General features: G+C 46.2%; 1 protein-coding gene across 3 annotated transcripts in view; it reads left to right on the top strand.

The window, feature by feature from the left end:
* ADCK5 (aarF domain containing kinase 5) overlaps positions 1-17,367 on the top strand; it is a 249,863-nt gene that overhangs the window by 187,501 nt on the left and 44,995 nt on the right. For all 3 annotated transcript variants that reach the window (XM_086966521.1, XM_086966523.1, XM_086966522.1), the window contains 2 exons: positions 7,308-7,448; positions 10,421-10,534. In XM_086966521.1, the coding sequence (XP_086822647.1) occupies positions 7,308-7,448; positions 10,421-10,534 (255 nt within the window). The remainder of the gene's footprint in view (positions 1-7,307; positions 7,449-10,420; positions 10,535-17,367) is intronic.

Here is a 17,367-nt window from a genome sequence, read left to right as displayed (position 1 = left end):
GAGGCATTTTCATCTACGTACACATCATCAGTGGTCGCGAGCGGTTTGTAGAAGATGGAGCTTCCTGCGCTGCAACGAGAAAATGTGATTTATGTTCGCAGAAATAGACTTTACAGAATTCTTCGTAGCAAATGCTTTTTGATGCAATGTGCCATTACATTTTTTATTATTTTAGCAACATTGGTGGGTGGAATCGTCTTTAGTATAAATCTGATTTTTGTGCCAGTTACTACAGTACCTCCCCTTGATCCTGCCATTTCTACTGTTTCTTCTATACATTCTTTTCACTCGTTTCCTGAACATGAGCAAGCTCGACGCACAGAGTTCATTAACAACACTTTTGTACAGCTCTTGCACCAACACCAACTGGTAGTTAACACTACAGACTGCTGGGTGTGTGGCTTGATACCCCACACTATGGATAAAGGTATTCCCTATCTGGTTTTGCCTTTCAGCTACAATGGATCATTTCAGGCCCTTCAAACCATTTTTGCTTATGCCCTTGAGACCTATCCTCCACGTCCACCACGTTCCACTAAATATAACTCTGCCAACAAAGCTTTAGTCCAGGGAATTATTGACATGATCAAGGACGTCAATAATACTCCATCTTACCCTAGAGACGAACTGCGAGTGTATTTAAGTTGGAATACTTCAGAGTATCGCCTTAGTTTAGGAGAAAGCAAGCGTAAAAGCTCAACTCCAATCTGGGTCGTACCTCACCGAGGTCAGGTCTGTTTGCAAGGTAATGGGAGAAATCCGAGAGCTCAGCTAGGGAGGAGTGAGTGCGTTGAGACTTATGTGTTTCCGGCTAACTCTTCCCCTGCCTTCCTTACTGCTAGGGGTACCTATTTCATTTGTCGAGACCGAGCTTATACATGGTTGCCTGCCGACTTTTCAGGTTCATGCTATATTGCTCGACTGTTGCCTCCAACATACACTGCTTCATCTGATTACCACAGAACCAGAATAGCGAGAGGTGTCTTCAGCAAGGAAGATACTGCTGGTCAGGAAGCTGGAGACTTCTTCAAAGGCTTCCTTCCGTTCTGGGGACCTATGGCCAATAGTAGAAACATACGTCAGCTAACACGGGTAGTTGAATCTACTATCACCGAAACTGCTGGTGCCCTTAGCAACTTGACAGCTGAGCTTCAGGCGGATAGACTCATGACGTTGCAGAACCGTATGGTTCTAGATGTTATACTTGCAGATCGAGGTGGGGTATGCAGAATGATCCAATCGAGCTGCTGTGTCTTTATTCCTAATAATGCTCCAACAGTCTATGAGGCGATCTCTAAGCTACACAAGATTTCCGACTCTATACATGTAGACAAGGGAAACTGGTCCTTTATGGAGTGGTTTTGGACTCTGATCTCAGCGTGGGGATGGAAGGTTCTAATGGTCATCGGTGTCATCTTAGTATTCCTATTCTCATGCTGCCTGATTATCCAGTGTGGTCCTGCTCTGTGTAGTTTTTGCGCTACAACTTGTCTCAGAAAACCACCTGTGTTTGGAGAAAAGGCACGAGAAAGGATGATGATACAACAACATGTCACTGACCTGATGAGTATAGAACTAGACTCTGATATAGACTGAGTAATTGCCTATGTAAGGGCAAAAGGAGGGTCTGAGGTTCCGTGACGATTTGAACCCGTGTTTTCAAGTTTGTCGGAAATACATAATATTAGTATCGGCGAACCGCAAATGATCCATTTAGCATATCCTGGTGTTTTCGCTACGATACGAGCAAGAGCACTCCTGTTATGAACACATTTCTGATCTACCCACGGCATCCATCTTAGATCATGTCCGCCATTTTGTGTTTCTTGCCCTCACATATGCAATAACCTCTGATCACTTCATTTCGATTAAGGACACGTAGCCTTAGCCGGAGATTCACCTCTTTCATGACACGTGTGCCTTAAACCAGATCACGCTGTAGCTGTATGACTCGACAAAGGCTGCCTCCTCTGCCCGAGGCCAGCCCACCTGAACTGGTTCTCGTGTCCATTGTCCTGATCATGATTAGGCGGCCGAAGCCGGTAGCCTTGCCCATTTACAACCCACAAACATCTCTTATCCCGCTTTTCTATCTCTTGCACCTGGCTCTGCTCCTTTCCTTCTCGGCCTTTATTAGGGGGGAGGTAACGAACTTTACGATGAGGCGGTCCGGCTCTTGAATGCAATATTGACAAGGGATTGTGATGAACTAGTGGGAACCCCTCTTCGTGATGTTTGGCATCAGATATTATCGACAGTTCCTGTGTAACGCCAAATATTTATTGTTTAAGACACAAAGGTTTAGGAATGTACTGACATGTGAAATATTTGCCTGAAGCACAATTTTTAGTATATAAGGAGCAACCCTCAATGTACAAATCGAACAGGCTCCTAGTCTCTGCCCGTGTGTAGATTCTGTGACTTCTGTGTCCCTGCAGTAATAAACCTTTGGTCTTTGACGCCACCATCGAGAAGCCCGTGTTTCTGTTCATTTGCGCACCAAGGCAGGTGGAACTCCGGGGTCTTTGGGTGTTGTTCCCTGACACCTCTGGACGGAACCAAAAAGTCCAGAACTCCATACCCGGATTGGAGGAGCCCGCCAAGGAGTTATTTCTCAGTCCGGCGGTGACGAAGGCAGCTCCCTCCAGGCTCCGCAAGAAATACCGGGCTCCGGAATCTGACCCGGCTTTCCTTCGAATGGACCCAACACCAGACTCCGTTATATTGACAGCGGCTAAGAAGCATCATGCCACTACTCCTCCTTCGACCGTGCCGCCTGATAAGGACAGCCGTTGGCTGGATTCGGCGGGCAGAAAGGTCTGTGGGACGGCATCTACCACCATGAAGGCTGCAAGTTCCGAGGCTCTGCGGGGGCGATATGAACCTGCCCTATGGGAGTCCCTCCAGCAGTACGCTGAGCTCCTCCCTAGTGACAAGAAAGAGGACTTTCTGGAGATATTAAATGAGGGGATGATGGTGTCGAACCACATAATCAGCGCGGCTGCTGATGTATCTCTTCGGGCGGCGCACGGATACTGCCACGGCATCAATCAATGGCGTCACGCTTGGCTTCGCCTCACCTCACTCAAACCGGAGGCGCAACAGCGGTTGGCCAACCTGCCTTTCTTGGGGGAAACCCTGTTCGGCAAGCATGCGGACGATGATTCAATATGGCCATTTGAATCTACCCGAAGATTGTATGGACATACTGAAGGAGGCTAAGCGACCTTCCACTAGGACTTCTTATGCTTACAAGTGAAAGAGATTCTGCATCTGGTGCAAGTCCAAGAACTATGACCCTACGACGTGTAAGGAGGATGTCATTCTTCCTTATCTTCTACATTTGGCGCAGTCTGGCCTTAATTTTCATTCCATTAAGGTTCATCTCGCTGCATTGACTGCCTACAGAAAATGCCCTTCACAGACTTCCTTCTACCAGATCCCTGTGATCAAAGATTTTTTGGAAGGCTTGAAGAAAGTATTCCCTCCTGTCCGGCTTCCTTCGCCTTCATGGGAATTGAATGTGGTGCTGTCCAGATTGATGAAGGAGCCTTTTGAACCTATTCATAAGGCTTCGTTGCAGCACCTGTCCTGGGAGACGGCGATCCTCGTGGCCATTACATCGGCCGGCAGGGTGAGTGAAATTCAGGCGTTGTGTTGCCAAGAACCTTATACTGTATTTTATGCTGCTAAGGTTGTTAAGCGTACTCTCCCTAAATTTCTTCCCAAGGTTATTTCTGATTTTCATGTCAACCAGACCATAACTTTGCCTACGTTTTTTCAGAATCCTTCATCTCCAGCGGAAAGGTCATTACATTCCCTTGATGTTAGGAGGGTGTTGAAATTTTATCTTTATAAAACCAAAGATGTTCGTAGGTCAGACCAATTGTTTATCAATTATGGATCAGTCAGGACCGGTCTTGCTACCTCTAAACAGTCCATTTCTAGGTGGATTGTGTCCTGTATACAATTGTGTTACCAAAAGGCTAATAAGACCTTAGGAGGTAAACCTAAGGCTCATTAAACCAAGGGCAAAGCTGCCACGACTGCTTTGCTACGTAATGTTCCAATTGCAGAAATCTGCAAGGCGGCCACTTGGAAGTCGGTCCATACCTTTGCTAAGCATTACTGTCTGGACACTGATGCCAGGACAGACTCAGATTGGGCAGGCTTCGCTGCGAAATCTGTTCGCACAATAGTGGTGTTATGTCTTTTTCTCCACCGCCGCTTTGGTGTGGGGATGGGCTTGCCATTCTATTCACTAGATTATGACTATAGACAGAGATCCCCTACTACAGAAGGAGTAGTTTCTGTCCTGTAACTCCAGTTCTGTAGTAGGGGTATCTCTGTTATAGTCATAAGCGCCCGCCCTCCTCCCCGGTGGAGTAAGATATTCATGTAAGGAATGCTACAGGTCTGGCGTGTTACGCCTTCAAAAAGAACTGAAAGTAAAAGGGACCTGCTGGGCATTCTGGGATACTGAGAGAGTTCTGGAAAGTTTTCTTAAAGGCACAGTATCCTATTTGAGCCACATAATGGCAGCCTATGGGGCTTGTCTGTCCATACCTTCCTCTCTGTCATTCCAGAGGCTTTTGCTGGTAGAGGCAAGTTTTCTCTGTGAGGAAACTGGGCAAGCTGTGCTGTTTGTGTGGTTTTTTTGGTGGAATTTCTAGTTGAAGTACTGGACAGTGTAGCCTGTGGATATAGGCTGCATTATCTGTCTTTAAATTCTCTCTTAAGTGTCTTTGCAGTTCTGCATTTTTTGACAATTCAAGAGATTATTTTTGATTGCTCCGGGGTCCACGCACATGGGCGGGACTATTCACTAGATTATGACTATAACCGAGATACCCCTACTACAGAACTGGAGTTACAGGACAGAAACTACTCCTTCTTTAGCCCTCCATCATATAATACAAAGTTGTTTGGGCATTTAGGTCAGGTTTACTATGGCTGTACCATCATCACATAATACCAAACCGGTTGGATGAATATTTGATTGGAAGGATGGGCATGGGTTGTACTAAAGTTTAATGCCCTACTCAAAATAGGTTAAGTCCACTTGTGTGCACACGGGTGTAGAGTTTAAAGAACTATACTCCACTAACCCTTAATCTCCACACATTCAGGGCCACATGGCATTTACTAGCCCTTGTCCTTGCCTCGGTTTCCATTCTAGTGCTGACAGATGTCCACCTGGCAGTTCCGGTTGGACTGTTTCCATGAGGAGGAGTGTCCGAGCTGATACGCCTCTGTCTGGAGAGTCACAGTGGGCGAGAAACGATGAGTCGGAATGACACCCAGAACGCTGCCAGTAGTATATTTACAAGCATTCTTCCACTCGCCTTTTGTGCATTTGATATAACCCCTTAAGAAGCCATGGGGATACCAGATGTAGGTCCCTTGCTTGCTGAGTCACAATGTAAGAAATTGGATTATTATTTGGAATGGGTTACTACCGACCTCAAGAAATAATCACAACCCACGTCAGGGTGTGGATAAAAAGTCACTCAACTAACCTGAACTCAACCCACTGGTAACTATGGCACAGAGCAGACATGCTTTATCGAGAGGCAACGTGTAAAGTATTTAAGCAGTACCAAAATAGTAATATAGATGAAATGCAGAACAATTAAAAATCCCAAGCCGAGTTGGAAAAATAGAGTCAAATTTAATAAAGAAAATGATACCAAAATGACAAGAATCCAATAAAGAGAACCAGAGACATGCACTTTCAAAGTCTTAAGTAGGAATAATGCCAAGCGGCACAAAGGGCTAATGATAGTCATAGTTCTGGGACCTAGGCTATATTAGAGACTTCTTGTGATGGAGCGTGGGTCGGATTCACCAACCAGATTCGTCCTGGTCAATGATTGTATCTACTGACTTTGTCCTTTAAATCCCATCCCACCACAGGAGTACACTGTCAAAGCCTTTAGGACCTCAAGGGAGGCACTTACAGACTCACAGGGTGTCAGGCAGAGGCCACATAAGGGTCTAGCCCAGGTCCAGTGTCCACTGTTCAGCTGGGCATTTGCAGAAAAACAGCCTCTTGTAGTGTATTGCGTTCCTGTATCTTTAATAGGAGGTCAGTCTTATCACCCTTGGAACTTACTTCTTTGTCCTTAGTACAAGAGGAAGCACGTTCAGTCCTTCAGGGCTCCTCTCAGGCCACATAAAACAAGATCAGTCCTCTTCTGTTCTTTTTCAGGTCAAACAGTGTTCTGAAGTGGGTGTCTAGAGATGCTACATTTGTGCCTGGCATTAGTTAGTGGGCGGGACTGACTCCTGTGCAAGCCCTAACCAATGCAGTAAAAGTTCCTGGGCCAACCCTCTCCCCTTTGGGCATTTTCAAGATGGTAAAATCTTTGGCCACACTAATATTGGGCTCTGAGGGCTGGGTGTGTGTGGTAGGGGGAAGTTTCTTTCGTAATCCTAGTGTGCTCTCATATCAAAATCCTGTTTGAAGCAACCACTGTACCCCACAAAAAACAGAGGCATACCGTCCGGTACAGCAACCAGTTAGTGGACACACAAGAATCATTTTGTCATTATTTTCACGTCCTTTCAAGGGTGCCTTGACAGAAGTCCAGTGAGACAAAGCAGGTCCTTCAGCAACCAGACAGTTGACTCACAAGAATTCTCATTAGCAATCTCAAAATGCACAGTTCTAACGCCATTGAAAATATAGGGTCCAGCAGGGTGAAAAATATAGAGTGACCATCCGGAAAAGGTGGATTTCCTTCACTCCCTTGTGAGGCCTACTAAAACAGAAACCAGCCTGGGTTTGATTATCTTCCCTTCTGGAAGGGATCTCGGCTGGCAGTTTGGAATAGATAAGGAGCATTGTTGGTACTGATTAGCATAAGTTGATACTGTGTAGAGTGGCAAAGCGTGCATAAAATAATAGGTTGGGATACTACCCAGAGTGATTGCCAGCAGTTTAGTCTCTTTACAGACATTTCCTGCATCATCATTTTTGTGTTAAATGAACTGTGAACAGTAATAGTATGAATAGGGCCAGCCTTCCAAATCAGCACTATGGGGTTGTAGGAGCTAAATGACTCTGCAATGTATGATCCACTTGGACTTTTTATGTGGGTTTTATGTCTGTGTGTAGGAAATAGTGGACATCACCTGCATCCTGATCACATACGCTTATCGGACCTTTTCAGGCCAGTGTTGTGCATAAGCGTCTTCTGCTGAACCTAGCCTGCATAGAAGTGATGGTGATCCCATTGTGCCATGAAATCAATCTTCCACTCTTTTTCATATTCTCTAAAACTGGAAGTCTCTACTCTGTGCAGGTGGATGAACTGTTCATGGAGGACTTTAACATGACTGCGGCAGAACTATTCAAGGAGTTTGACTATCAGCCTTTAGCAGCGGCCAGCTTGGCACAGGTGCATAAGGCCAAGCTGGAGGATGGAACGCCTGTGGCTGTGAAGGTGAGCGAGAGGCAAATGCACTGGAGAAACAGAGCCTTTATGTCATGCTGAGTCATTGCACAGGTTTAAAAAAATATATAATTTATTGGATTGCTGCTCACCAAATCGAACACATTAAACAATGCACACACTGTCTACCCCGTTAGCCCCCCTACCTCCACCCGGGGTGTTCTACCAGCCTCCCACGCCTCTGAATTGCTGAACTGGGAAACGCAAACCACAGTAGTGCCATGCCTCAAGCACTCATCAGGAACCCCCTCCAAGGGTCCACACGGTCCACCCTGGCATGGCATCATCTGAATCATCAAGAAGTCTGTGATACCCCCTCCATGAATCCCCAGGCTTAGTCAAATTTGCTAGGGCAAGCGCGACCTTCGTACACCACTCACTACGTCTCCATACACCTGTTAATTTCTTCCCGCCACATAAGGCTCATTGGTGTCTGCACCCTCCCCCCATGTCGTAGCCAGATCCTTCTTCGCCTCAACAAAGGCCAGTGCACAAAGAAGCAATTTCTTTTGCAGAATATCCGCGTCCTTAGGTATGCCCAAAAGATAAATTGTGGTATCCTGGGTATGGCTACATTCATCACTGCCTCCATTTTAGAAATGATGTGCTCCTAATACACGCTTACTGTGTGGCAGCTTCGTATCGTATGGAAAAACATACCCTCCCCTACACCACAGCGGAGGCACATGGGCTGACTCCTGTCCCCGTTTTAAATAGTCTGGGACAGTGATAACAGAATCTATGCAGGATCTTAAACTGGATCAGCCTCAATTGAGTTCTTAAAGCAACTTCTCTGGGGTGCGTTAAGGCCGCCTCCCAATCAGTATCTTTCAGGCATCCCAACTCTGCTTCCCACTTTCCTCAGATCTTCCCTAGATGGTATGGTGCATTATTAATCATGGTGCTGTATAGCTGGGAGATAGCTTTGTAGGGAAGTGCATTTCCAAGAACCCAGGCCTCCTGATGGGAGTGTTTAGGGAGTCACATGCCCTGGATCACCTCAGCTCTCAAGACATGTGCTACTGGCATGTATTCGAACAGTTGGGTAGTCGTGGGGAGTATTCCTGCTGTAAAGATTCAAACGTCTTGACCTCCACTGCGTCCAAAATGTCCCCGATATTTTCAATCCCAATCTGTTCCCATCTGCCGAAGACCTAGAGTTTGCTAGTTTCTGACAGCAGCATACCCCGCCATAGAGCGGTCGCCAAAGTTTTCCTTTCTACCCTATCACTGCAGTGGCTTCATCTCATGCTCTCAGGGAAACCAAGAGTCTGCTCTGGAAGGCTCCTCCACTCCGCCTTCCCTTACACATAATGAAGGAATGTTTGCTGCCACTTCACGTCTCTCAATCCTATAAATCAGATCATCTTAAGGCCCCAGTTGTTAATGACCTGTAAGTGTGCTGCCCTGTGGTACGCCCTCATGTTGGGAAGTGGCAAACCTTCTTTGTAAACTGACCTGTACAATGTCTTTAAGGCAATTTGTGGGGTACCGCTGTCCGAGAATAGAGTGCCAATAGATTTGTCTAGTCAGTCAAAGTAGATGTCTGGCACCGGGAATGGCTTATTCTGCAGCACATTAAGTATTTTGGGCAAGGTAACCATTTTGTAGAGGGCAGCTTTGCCCTTTAGCGTCAACTGAAGCACGTGCCTCTGGTCCATATCCCTGTGGAAATCAGAGAGAGGCCGGTCCAGGGTAAGTTCCAGAAAACGCTCTCTGGTTGGGCTAACCTCTATACCAAGATATTTAAAGCCAGAGGTTGTCACTTGGCAAACACCCGTCACCCCAGTCAGATCCACCCAGTCTCTGAATTGGTAAATAACGGATTCCTCCCAGTTTAGGCGATAGTGTACATTGGTCTCAAACGGGTGATACACTGACTGGGTTGCCTGTATCGACCATTCGGGTTAACGAGAAATATCAGCGCGTAATCTGCATATAATGTTATTTTCACTGGGGAATTTGTTATTCTGTGAAACCCTATTATGTCCACCCAGCACCGCACCCAGCGGCTCCTGCGAAGAGGAGGGGGCACAGTGGACATCCCTGTCTCGTACCCCTTACTGAGAGCAAAGGAGTCCAGATCACCCCAATCACCCACAGTGCTGCAGTAGGCACCCACTGGCAGAACCAGGGTCTAAAACCAAACCTCTGCAAAGTAAATACAGGTACCTCCAATCTATGGAGTCAAATGCCTTTTCGGCAAATTTATGATTGTGGTAGTAGTTTAGCTCTCTCTGTCCTCTCAGCACACACCTAGGAAGTATTGCAGACTGTATTGTGCTTTTACGAGAAATGGTTGAATAAAGCCTCTTTGAATTGTATTGCAGACTCCACCACAGGAACTCGCTGTGAGTGTGCTTTGCCCTCTGGGAGTGCTTAAAACGATTCGGGTGTCAGCTTTTGCAGATTAAGATGGTTGCCTGTAGTTAGCGTAGAATCCCCTAAGAATTAAATAGTGAAGCCTGAAATACCATCCTGTAACTCAGTCAGGAAACCTTGGATGCTGACCAATTGGGGTCCATGGTTTTGGACATGAACATTGGGAGAGAATGGGGTATCTAGTTAGGCCAATGTGTAGGTTGGAAGACTAGGCAGAGACTGAAGTATAGTTCTTTGTGAAGGGTCAAAGATACTTTAAAATCACTAAACTAGTCTTTACACTCCCGTCTGATGCCATAAGCAGAACTTGCATATGCTCTTGATGTGGTAGTGCTACAGAGACACAGCTCCCTGTACCCAGGCACCATTGGCCTGTATACTAGTGGTTGAATTACTACGGTAAAATCTCGGAGTTATACATCTGCTCTCCATTAAAAACTAATACGTCTTAGCAGTTAGAATCTGACAGCTATTCCCTCTCTGTTATAGTGCTGTTCTACCCAGTGCCAATGATGAGTACTACAAAATAAATTGTAAATGGTTCTCAGTTTTTGATCACATGCTTTTCTCTTCACTCCCAGGTTCAGTACATCGATTTACGAGATCGCTTTGATGGAGACATTCGAACGCTGGAACTCCTATTGCAGCTTATAGAGTTTATGCACCCAAGCTTCGGCTTCAGCTGGGTCCTTAAGGTAAGTCCTCTTCCTAGCTTTCAACATAGACGGGTTTTTATGGTAGGGCCCATTCCTAGATTTCATCACAGCTGAGTCCACCAGGTAGGACCTTTCCTAGCTTTCATCACAACTGCTTCCTTAAGGAGGGCCCTTTCCTAGCTTTCTTCACAGCTAGGTCCATAAGGAAGGGCCTTTCCTAGCTTTCATCACAGCTGAGTCCATAAGGTAGGGCCTTTCCTAGCTTTCATCACAGCTGGGTCATTAAGGTGGGGCCCATTCCTAGTTACATGACAGCTGGATCCTTCTAGGGGGTCTTTCTAGCATGCCTCATTGTGTGGTCCTAGAGTTTATTGCCTGCCTAGTATATCTCCCGCCTGAATCCTAGAGGTACATTACCTTCACAGCAAACCTTGCTGCTCAGTTCTTGGAGTAGGGTCCTTTAAGTATGGCCTCTCTTAGTGTGCATCTCGGCTGGGTCTATGTGGTACAGCTTGCTGTTAGCGTGCATGACAGCTGGGTTAGCAAGGTCTACCTAGCATGTTCTAGTATTCTAGGTAGGGGATGCCTTAGCATGCCTCAGCTCCTTCTTCATATACTATGGGCTTAATTACGATCTTGCCAGATGGGATACTCTGTCCGGAACCCAGTAGTTCCATAGGATATAATGGAATGTAATACGGCAGATGTTATATCGATCACGTTTGTAACAGAATGTTCGAGGCATATGGGCCTCAGTTCACACACTAGTGCATAGATCGCCATCTGGTGGTGGGCCCGTATGATTACACTTTGTTGTTGTCCTGAAGGAGTCTTTGTATGGTAGATGACTCCTCCCCTGGAACATAGCGCGCATGGGCATCGACTCCATCTTCAGATTGTTTTTTTCCGCCATCGGGCTTGGATGTGTTTGTCGCTCTGTCCTGTTACCGATCTCCTTTTGACTCCTATTCCTTGATTTCTACCTCCGGTATCGTTTTCGATTGCGCTTTCCTTCATACTCGTGTCGAAAAATCCTGCACTGCTCGATTCCGCTGATCGTCGGGCCGTTGGGCCCAACTGCGCCATTGGGCCTTCAGCTCATGGAAAGAACACCCTTCAAGAAGTGCCCTCAAGGACACAAATTTCGCCACTACAGGAGGTGTGCAATCTGTGCTTGTCCCCAGAGCACGAGAGCCGAGATTGCCAGTCCTGCGCTTCGTTCCGGTCCAAGAAATCTATCGGGGACCGTCTAGCTCAAAGAGTCATGCCGCAATCCTCTTCATTGACACCAGATCTCATCATAGATGAAACTCCGGTCGATCTAGAGTCCGAAGAACAACAGCAGGAAGATGTCGTCGCTTCCGAAGCAGAGGATTCAGCTTCTGGAGCCAAAGAACAAGCAGACGATGACGATCCCATTACAGCTGGTCAACAGGTCGTGAGTACAAACGTTAACCCTGCTCACACCCCCATACCGGGCCAGGCTTCGGTTTCACCTTCGCCTTCGGGTCCAGGTGCCCACGACACCCCGCCTCCGGGCCCGGCAACAAAAACTACCAAAAAGCCTTTAGGCGTCTTGGGCTCGAGTCAGCCTGTTGGTCCAGAGAAACGAAAAGTCCTTTAACCAAAACTAACTCCGGCACCGAAGCAAGCCTGGGTACCCAAATTGGTCGAGCTGAAAACAAGCTCCGCACTGAAACCAATTTCCACACCGAAAACTATTGAACCAAAAACAACTCTGGTACAGAAACCAATCCAACCAAAGGCCACTTCGGCACAGAAACACAATTCGGCACCTAAAGTAGTCAACCCGAAACACAGTTCGGAACCAATAACTCCGGAACTAAAAACATCCGGTCCGAACAAAAAAACATGAGCCGAAGAAAGTCTTCGGAACTGAAACCAAATCTGCTCCAAAGACTGTAATATATGCTGCTAAACCTTCTAAACAACTCTGCCCCAAGCAAGACAAGTTGGTGCCGAAAAAGGATGTTTCTACAGAAGAGCTCTTACATCCAGATCCAAAACAAAAGACTCTTCTTATTCATCGAAATACTAGACATGTCATTACTATGCCTGCTAAAAGAAAACAGGACCCTCCCCCCACACCTCCAGTCCCTCTCGAAAAGCATGCTCAAACTTCTCCTATCAGGGTACCTTCACCACTTCCACAGACTTTGACATTTCCCCTGCACATTCACCATTCATCCCACACAGCCGTGCACCAGCAGATGATGAGGATGATTACACAGGGTGGATAGAAGATGAGCAACCCCTAGATGACCCAGATAATATTCCTGGACCATCAGATGATCCTTGGGAAGATAATAATGCACCAGATCTACCGCAAGATGATGCATACCCTTCTAGGCCATCTCCTCCAGATGACACTATAGGGTTCACACTACTCATTCATAGAGCAGCAACTTTTCATGGGGTTGATCTACACACTGATCCAGTGGAGGACGACTTCTTTATGGACACATTATTACCATCAAGCAAAACCACAACCATTTTACCAATGCTTAAAGGGGTCGTAAAATACCCACCTGAGGTATTTAAAGACCCTGTGTGGGCCAGGGTAAGTAATCCCAGGTTAGAGAAAAAGTACAAAGCCACTCCAGCTGACCCAGCCTATATCAAAGGCCAGCTACCGTTAGACTCATTAGTGGTCTGAAACGCCAGAAAAGGAGCTAATTCACAGACATCAGGGGATACTCCACCCCCTGACAAAGAGTCCAAACTTTTAGATGCTTCAGGCAAACGCATGACATCTCAGGCGGCCAACGTCTGGAGAATTGCCAACACCCAAGCTCTCTTTGCAAGGTATGATAGGGCTCACTATTATGAGCTTGGAACCCTTATGCAACATTTGCCAGACAAATATAAGACCAGGGCTTCTGACTTAATACAAGAGGGTAAGGTAATCCCTAATACTTCCATCCGTTGCGCTTTGGATGCTGCTGATACAGCCTCAAAGGCAATAAATACTGGCATACTGTTACGTAGGCATGCCTGGCTGCACATTTATGGTTTTAAACCAGAGGTACCAACCAGTAATCTTAATCAACCTTTTGACCAGCAGCATCGTTTTGGTCCTATAGTCGATACTTCACTAGAAAAAATGAAGAAGGATACTGACACTGCAGAGTCCATGAGAGCTTTACAAACTCAGACTCCCAGAGCGTCCTTTTGTCACTCCTCTTACAGGGGCGCCTCCAGAAACTTTCCAACAGATACCGCCTCCTCTTCTCACAAAGCACCCACCCAATCCTCGCCCAATAGAGGTTATTACAGAGGGGGATACAGAGGCAACAGCACTAAAGGTAGAGGCAGAGGTAACAACACCCTTACTGCCTCCACTCCCAAACCGTGACTTCCCTCCCCTTCCCCAGACCATTCCACTCCTGTCGGGGGGAGATTACAACAGTTCCTACTTGTCTGGAATTCCATCACAACAGACAGGTGGGTGCGACAAATAGTTCAGTCAGGTTATTGCCTGGAGTTGACTTTCACTCCTCCAACAATACCATCCAGACAGCGTCCCATGTCACAAGAACATCTCACACTCCTAAAACAAGAATTTGCCATTTTACTACAGAAAAATGCAATCGAGCCAGTTCCAGTACACCATCAAAACACAGGAGTTTATTCCCTATATTTCCTTATTCCCAAAAAAGACGGCTCCCTCAGACCTATATTAGACCTGAGACCCATAAATCTTTACATACAATCCGACCACTTCCATATGGTCACATTACAGCAGGTCCTTCCTCTGTTAAAACAAGACGACTTACTTGCTACCCTAGATTTCAAGGACGCCTACTTCCACATTCCCAACCATCAAGCTCACAGAAAATACCTTTGATTTGTACTGGACGGTCAGCATTACCAATTTAAGGTCCTTCCTTTTGGAGTAACTACAGCACCTCAAAGTTGCACAAATTGTCTTGCCGTAGTAGCAGCACACTTGAGAAGGGAGAACATCCATGTCTTCCCATATCTTGACGACTGGCTAATAAAAGCCAAGTCCTACCACCAGTGCGTGCAGCACACGCACAGACCATTCACCTGTTACAGAAGCTCGGATTCACTATAAACCAGACAAAGTCACATCTCCAACCATCCCTGTCTCAACAGTATCTAGGTGCCACAATAGATACCTCCAAAGCACTTGCATCCCCCAATCCAGCAAGGATACAAAGTATGCAAGCCTTTATACAAAAATTCCAACGCAACACTCACTACCAGCTCGAGTGTTCATGCATCTAATTGGAATGATGAAGTCTTGCATCTTCGTAGTACCGCACGCATGACTCAAATGCGCCCCCTGCAAGAGTGCTTAGCAAGCCAATGGAAGCAGGCTCAAGGTCAATTAACAGATCTGGTGGTGGTGGACGACCGGACCCATCACTCTCTGCAGTGGTGGAACACCAAAAACCTTTTCAAAGGACGGCCGTTCATAGAGCTAGTTCCACAGGTGGTGCGAACCACGGATGCATCCCTCACCGGCTGGGGAGCTCATTTGGCACAGCACTCAGTACAGGGCAGGTGGACACCGCAGCAAAAGCTACTCCATATAAACAATCTGGGGCTGCTAGCCATTTTACTAGCTCTAAAATCTTTCCAACATTACCTATGAGGCAAGGCTGTGTTAGTCTGAACTACAATATGACAGCCATGCACTATATTCAAAAACAGGGAGGAACACGCTCCTTACAGCTCTCCCGGCTGGTGCAGAGCATATGGAGGTGGGCTAGTCCTCAAAGCCTTCCTATTGGCAGAACATCTACCAGGAGTTCACAATCAGGTTGCGGATCTGTTAAGTCATCAGAGACGATAGATTCACGAGTGGGAACTTAATCCACAAGTTCTTTAAACTTTCTTTCAACAATGGGGACCGCCAGAAATCGATCTGTTCGCCACACACCTCAACTCCAAATGCCCAAGCTTCGCCGCCCGGTATCCACACCCATTGTCCAAAGGCAATGCGATATGGATGAGTTGGTCAGACAGATTTGCGTACGCTTTTCTGCCTCTCCCACTCATTCCATTAGTGGTGCGCAAGCTGCAGCAACACTCCCTCACATTGATTCTCATTGCACCAACCTGGGCAAGACGACCATGGTACACCACACTACTAGAACTCTCAGTGGAACCACATCAGAAACTGAAACTCTCTCCACACCTGCTAATACAGAGCCATGGAGAGATCATGCATCCAGTTCCCATGCAGCTCAACCTAGCGATTTGGCTCCTGAGGTCTTAGAATTTGGATATCTCAATCTCCCACCTGATTGCATGAATGTTATCAAAGAAGCTAGACGTCCCGCCACTAGGGCATGCTATGCAGCCAGGTGGAAAAGGTTTGTTATATATTGCACCAATAATAACTTTAACCCACTGGATGTTTCCATCCAAAATATCATATGCTGCTTGCTACATCTACAAAGATGCAATTTAGCATATTTCTCAATCGTGTTTCATCTTGCTACTATATCAGCTTACCTTCAAAACAGACAACATCTGTCATTATTCAGAGTTCCTGCCATCAAAGCCTTCATGGAAGGCCTCAAAAGAATAATTCCTCCCAGGGTACCACCCTCCCCTGTATGGAATCTAAACATTGTTCTCACTAGGCTTATGGGTCCTCCATTTGAACCCTTGCATAAGTGTGACTTACAATTTTTCATGTAAAGTTGCTTTTTTATTGCTATTACTTCACTCAGAAGAGTAAGTGAGATCCAGACATTAAGAATTCAGGAACCATTCTTGTAACTCCATCACAACAAGGTGGTCCTAAAGACAAATCCCAAATTCCTTCCAAAAGTCATTTCACCGTTCCATCTCACTCATTCTATTGAGTTGCCAGATGCTTCTCTCAACCTCAAACAGTTGCTGAAAGAGCTCTCCATACATTAAATGTCAAAAGAGCTCTCCTCTACTATATTGTTAGGAAAAGCCATTTCGTAAAACAAAACAGCTTTTTGTGTCCTTTTCTCCTCCACATAAAGGTAATCCAATCTCAAAAACTGGGATTGCAAGATGGATTGTTATATTCATTCAAATTTGCTACCAAAAAGCAAAACGCACTATGTCCATTCCCCCTAGGGCTTATTCCACCTGTAAATTAGGGGCATCTATGACATTTTTAGGAAACATTCCCTTAGATGATATCTGCAAAGCAGCCACATGGTCTACACCACGTACATTCACAAAGCACTACTCTGTAGATGTGCAAGTAAAACAACCAGCTAGTGTGGGCCAGGCTGTTCTCAAGACATAATTTCAAACTTCTGCAACAGATACTGGTGGTCGCCGCTAAGGGAGAGAACTGCTATGCAATCAATGCACTAGTGTTTGATCTGCAGCCCATATGCCTCGAACGGAAAATGCTACTTACCAGTATGCATCTGTTCTTGGCATGTAAGGCTGCAGATTCACACAAGCCCACCCGCCTCCCCGGCTACCTCTATCTGTTCCAGTATTATCTTAATTAGATACTCTATATATGGACATCTCTTTCTGTTCTCACACAACTCCATCATTTTCCCTAAATGGCGAAAAACATTCTGAAGATGGAGTCGATGCCCATGCGCACTATGCTCCAGGGGAGGAGTCATCTACCATACAAAGGCTCTTCCAGGACAACAACAAAGTGTAATCATCCGGGCCCACCACCAGATGGCGATCTATACACTAGTGTGTGAATCTGCAGCCATACATGCCAAGAACAGATGCATACTGGTAAGTAGCATTTTCCACCCCATCCGCCAAGATCGTAATCGGGCCCTAATTCTTGTATAAGGTACGAAAATCTGTGAAAGAGATCCTGGGGATGAATGAAGTTAACATATTTGAATGGGAACCTG

The sequence above is a fragment of the Lissotriton vulgaris genome, chromosome 4_1, assembly GCF_964263255.1.
Source record: "Lissotriton vulgaris chromosome 4_1, aLisVul1.2, whole genome shotgun sequence".
NCBI classification, from domain to species: domain Eukaryota; kingdom Metazoa; phylum Chordata; class Amphibia; order Caudata; family Salamandridae; genus Lissotriton; species Lissotriton vulgaris.
Note: the sequence above shows the minus strand (reverse complement) of the source record. Positions and strands in the feature narration are given on the sequence as shown.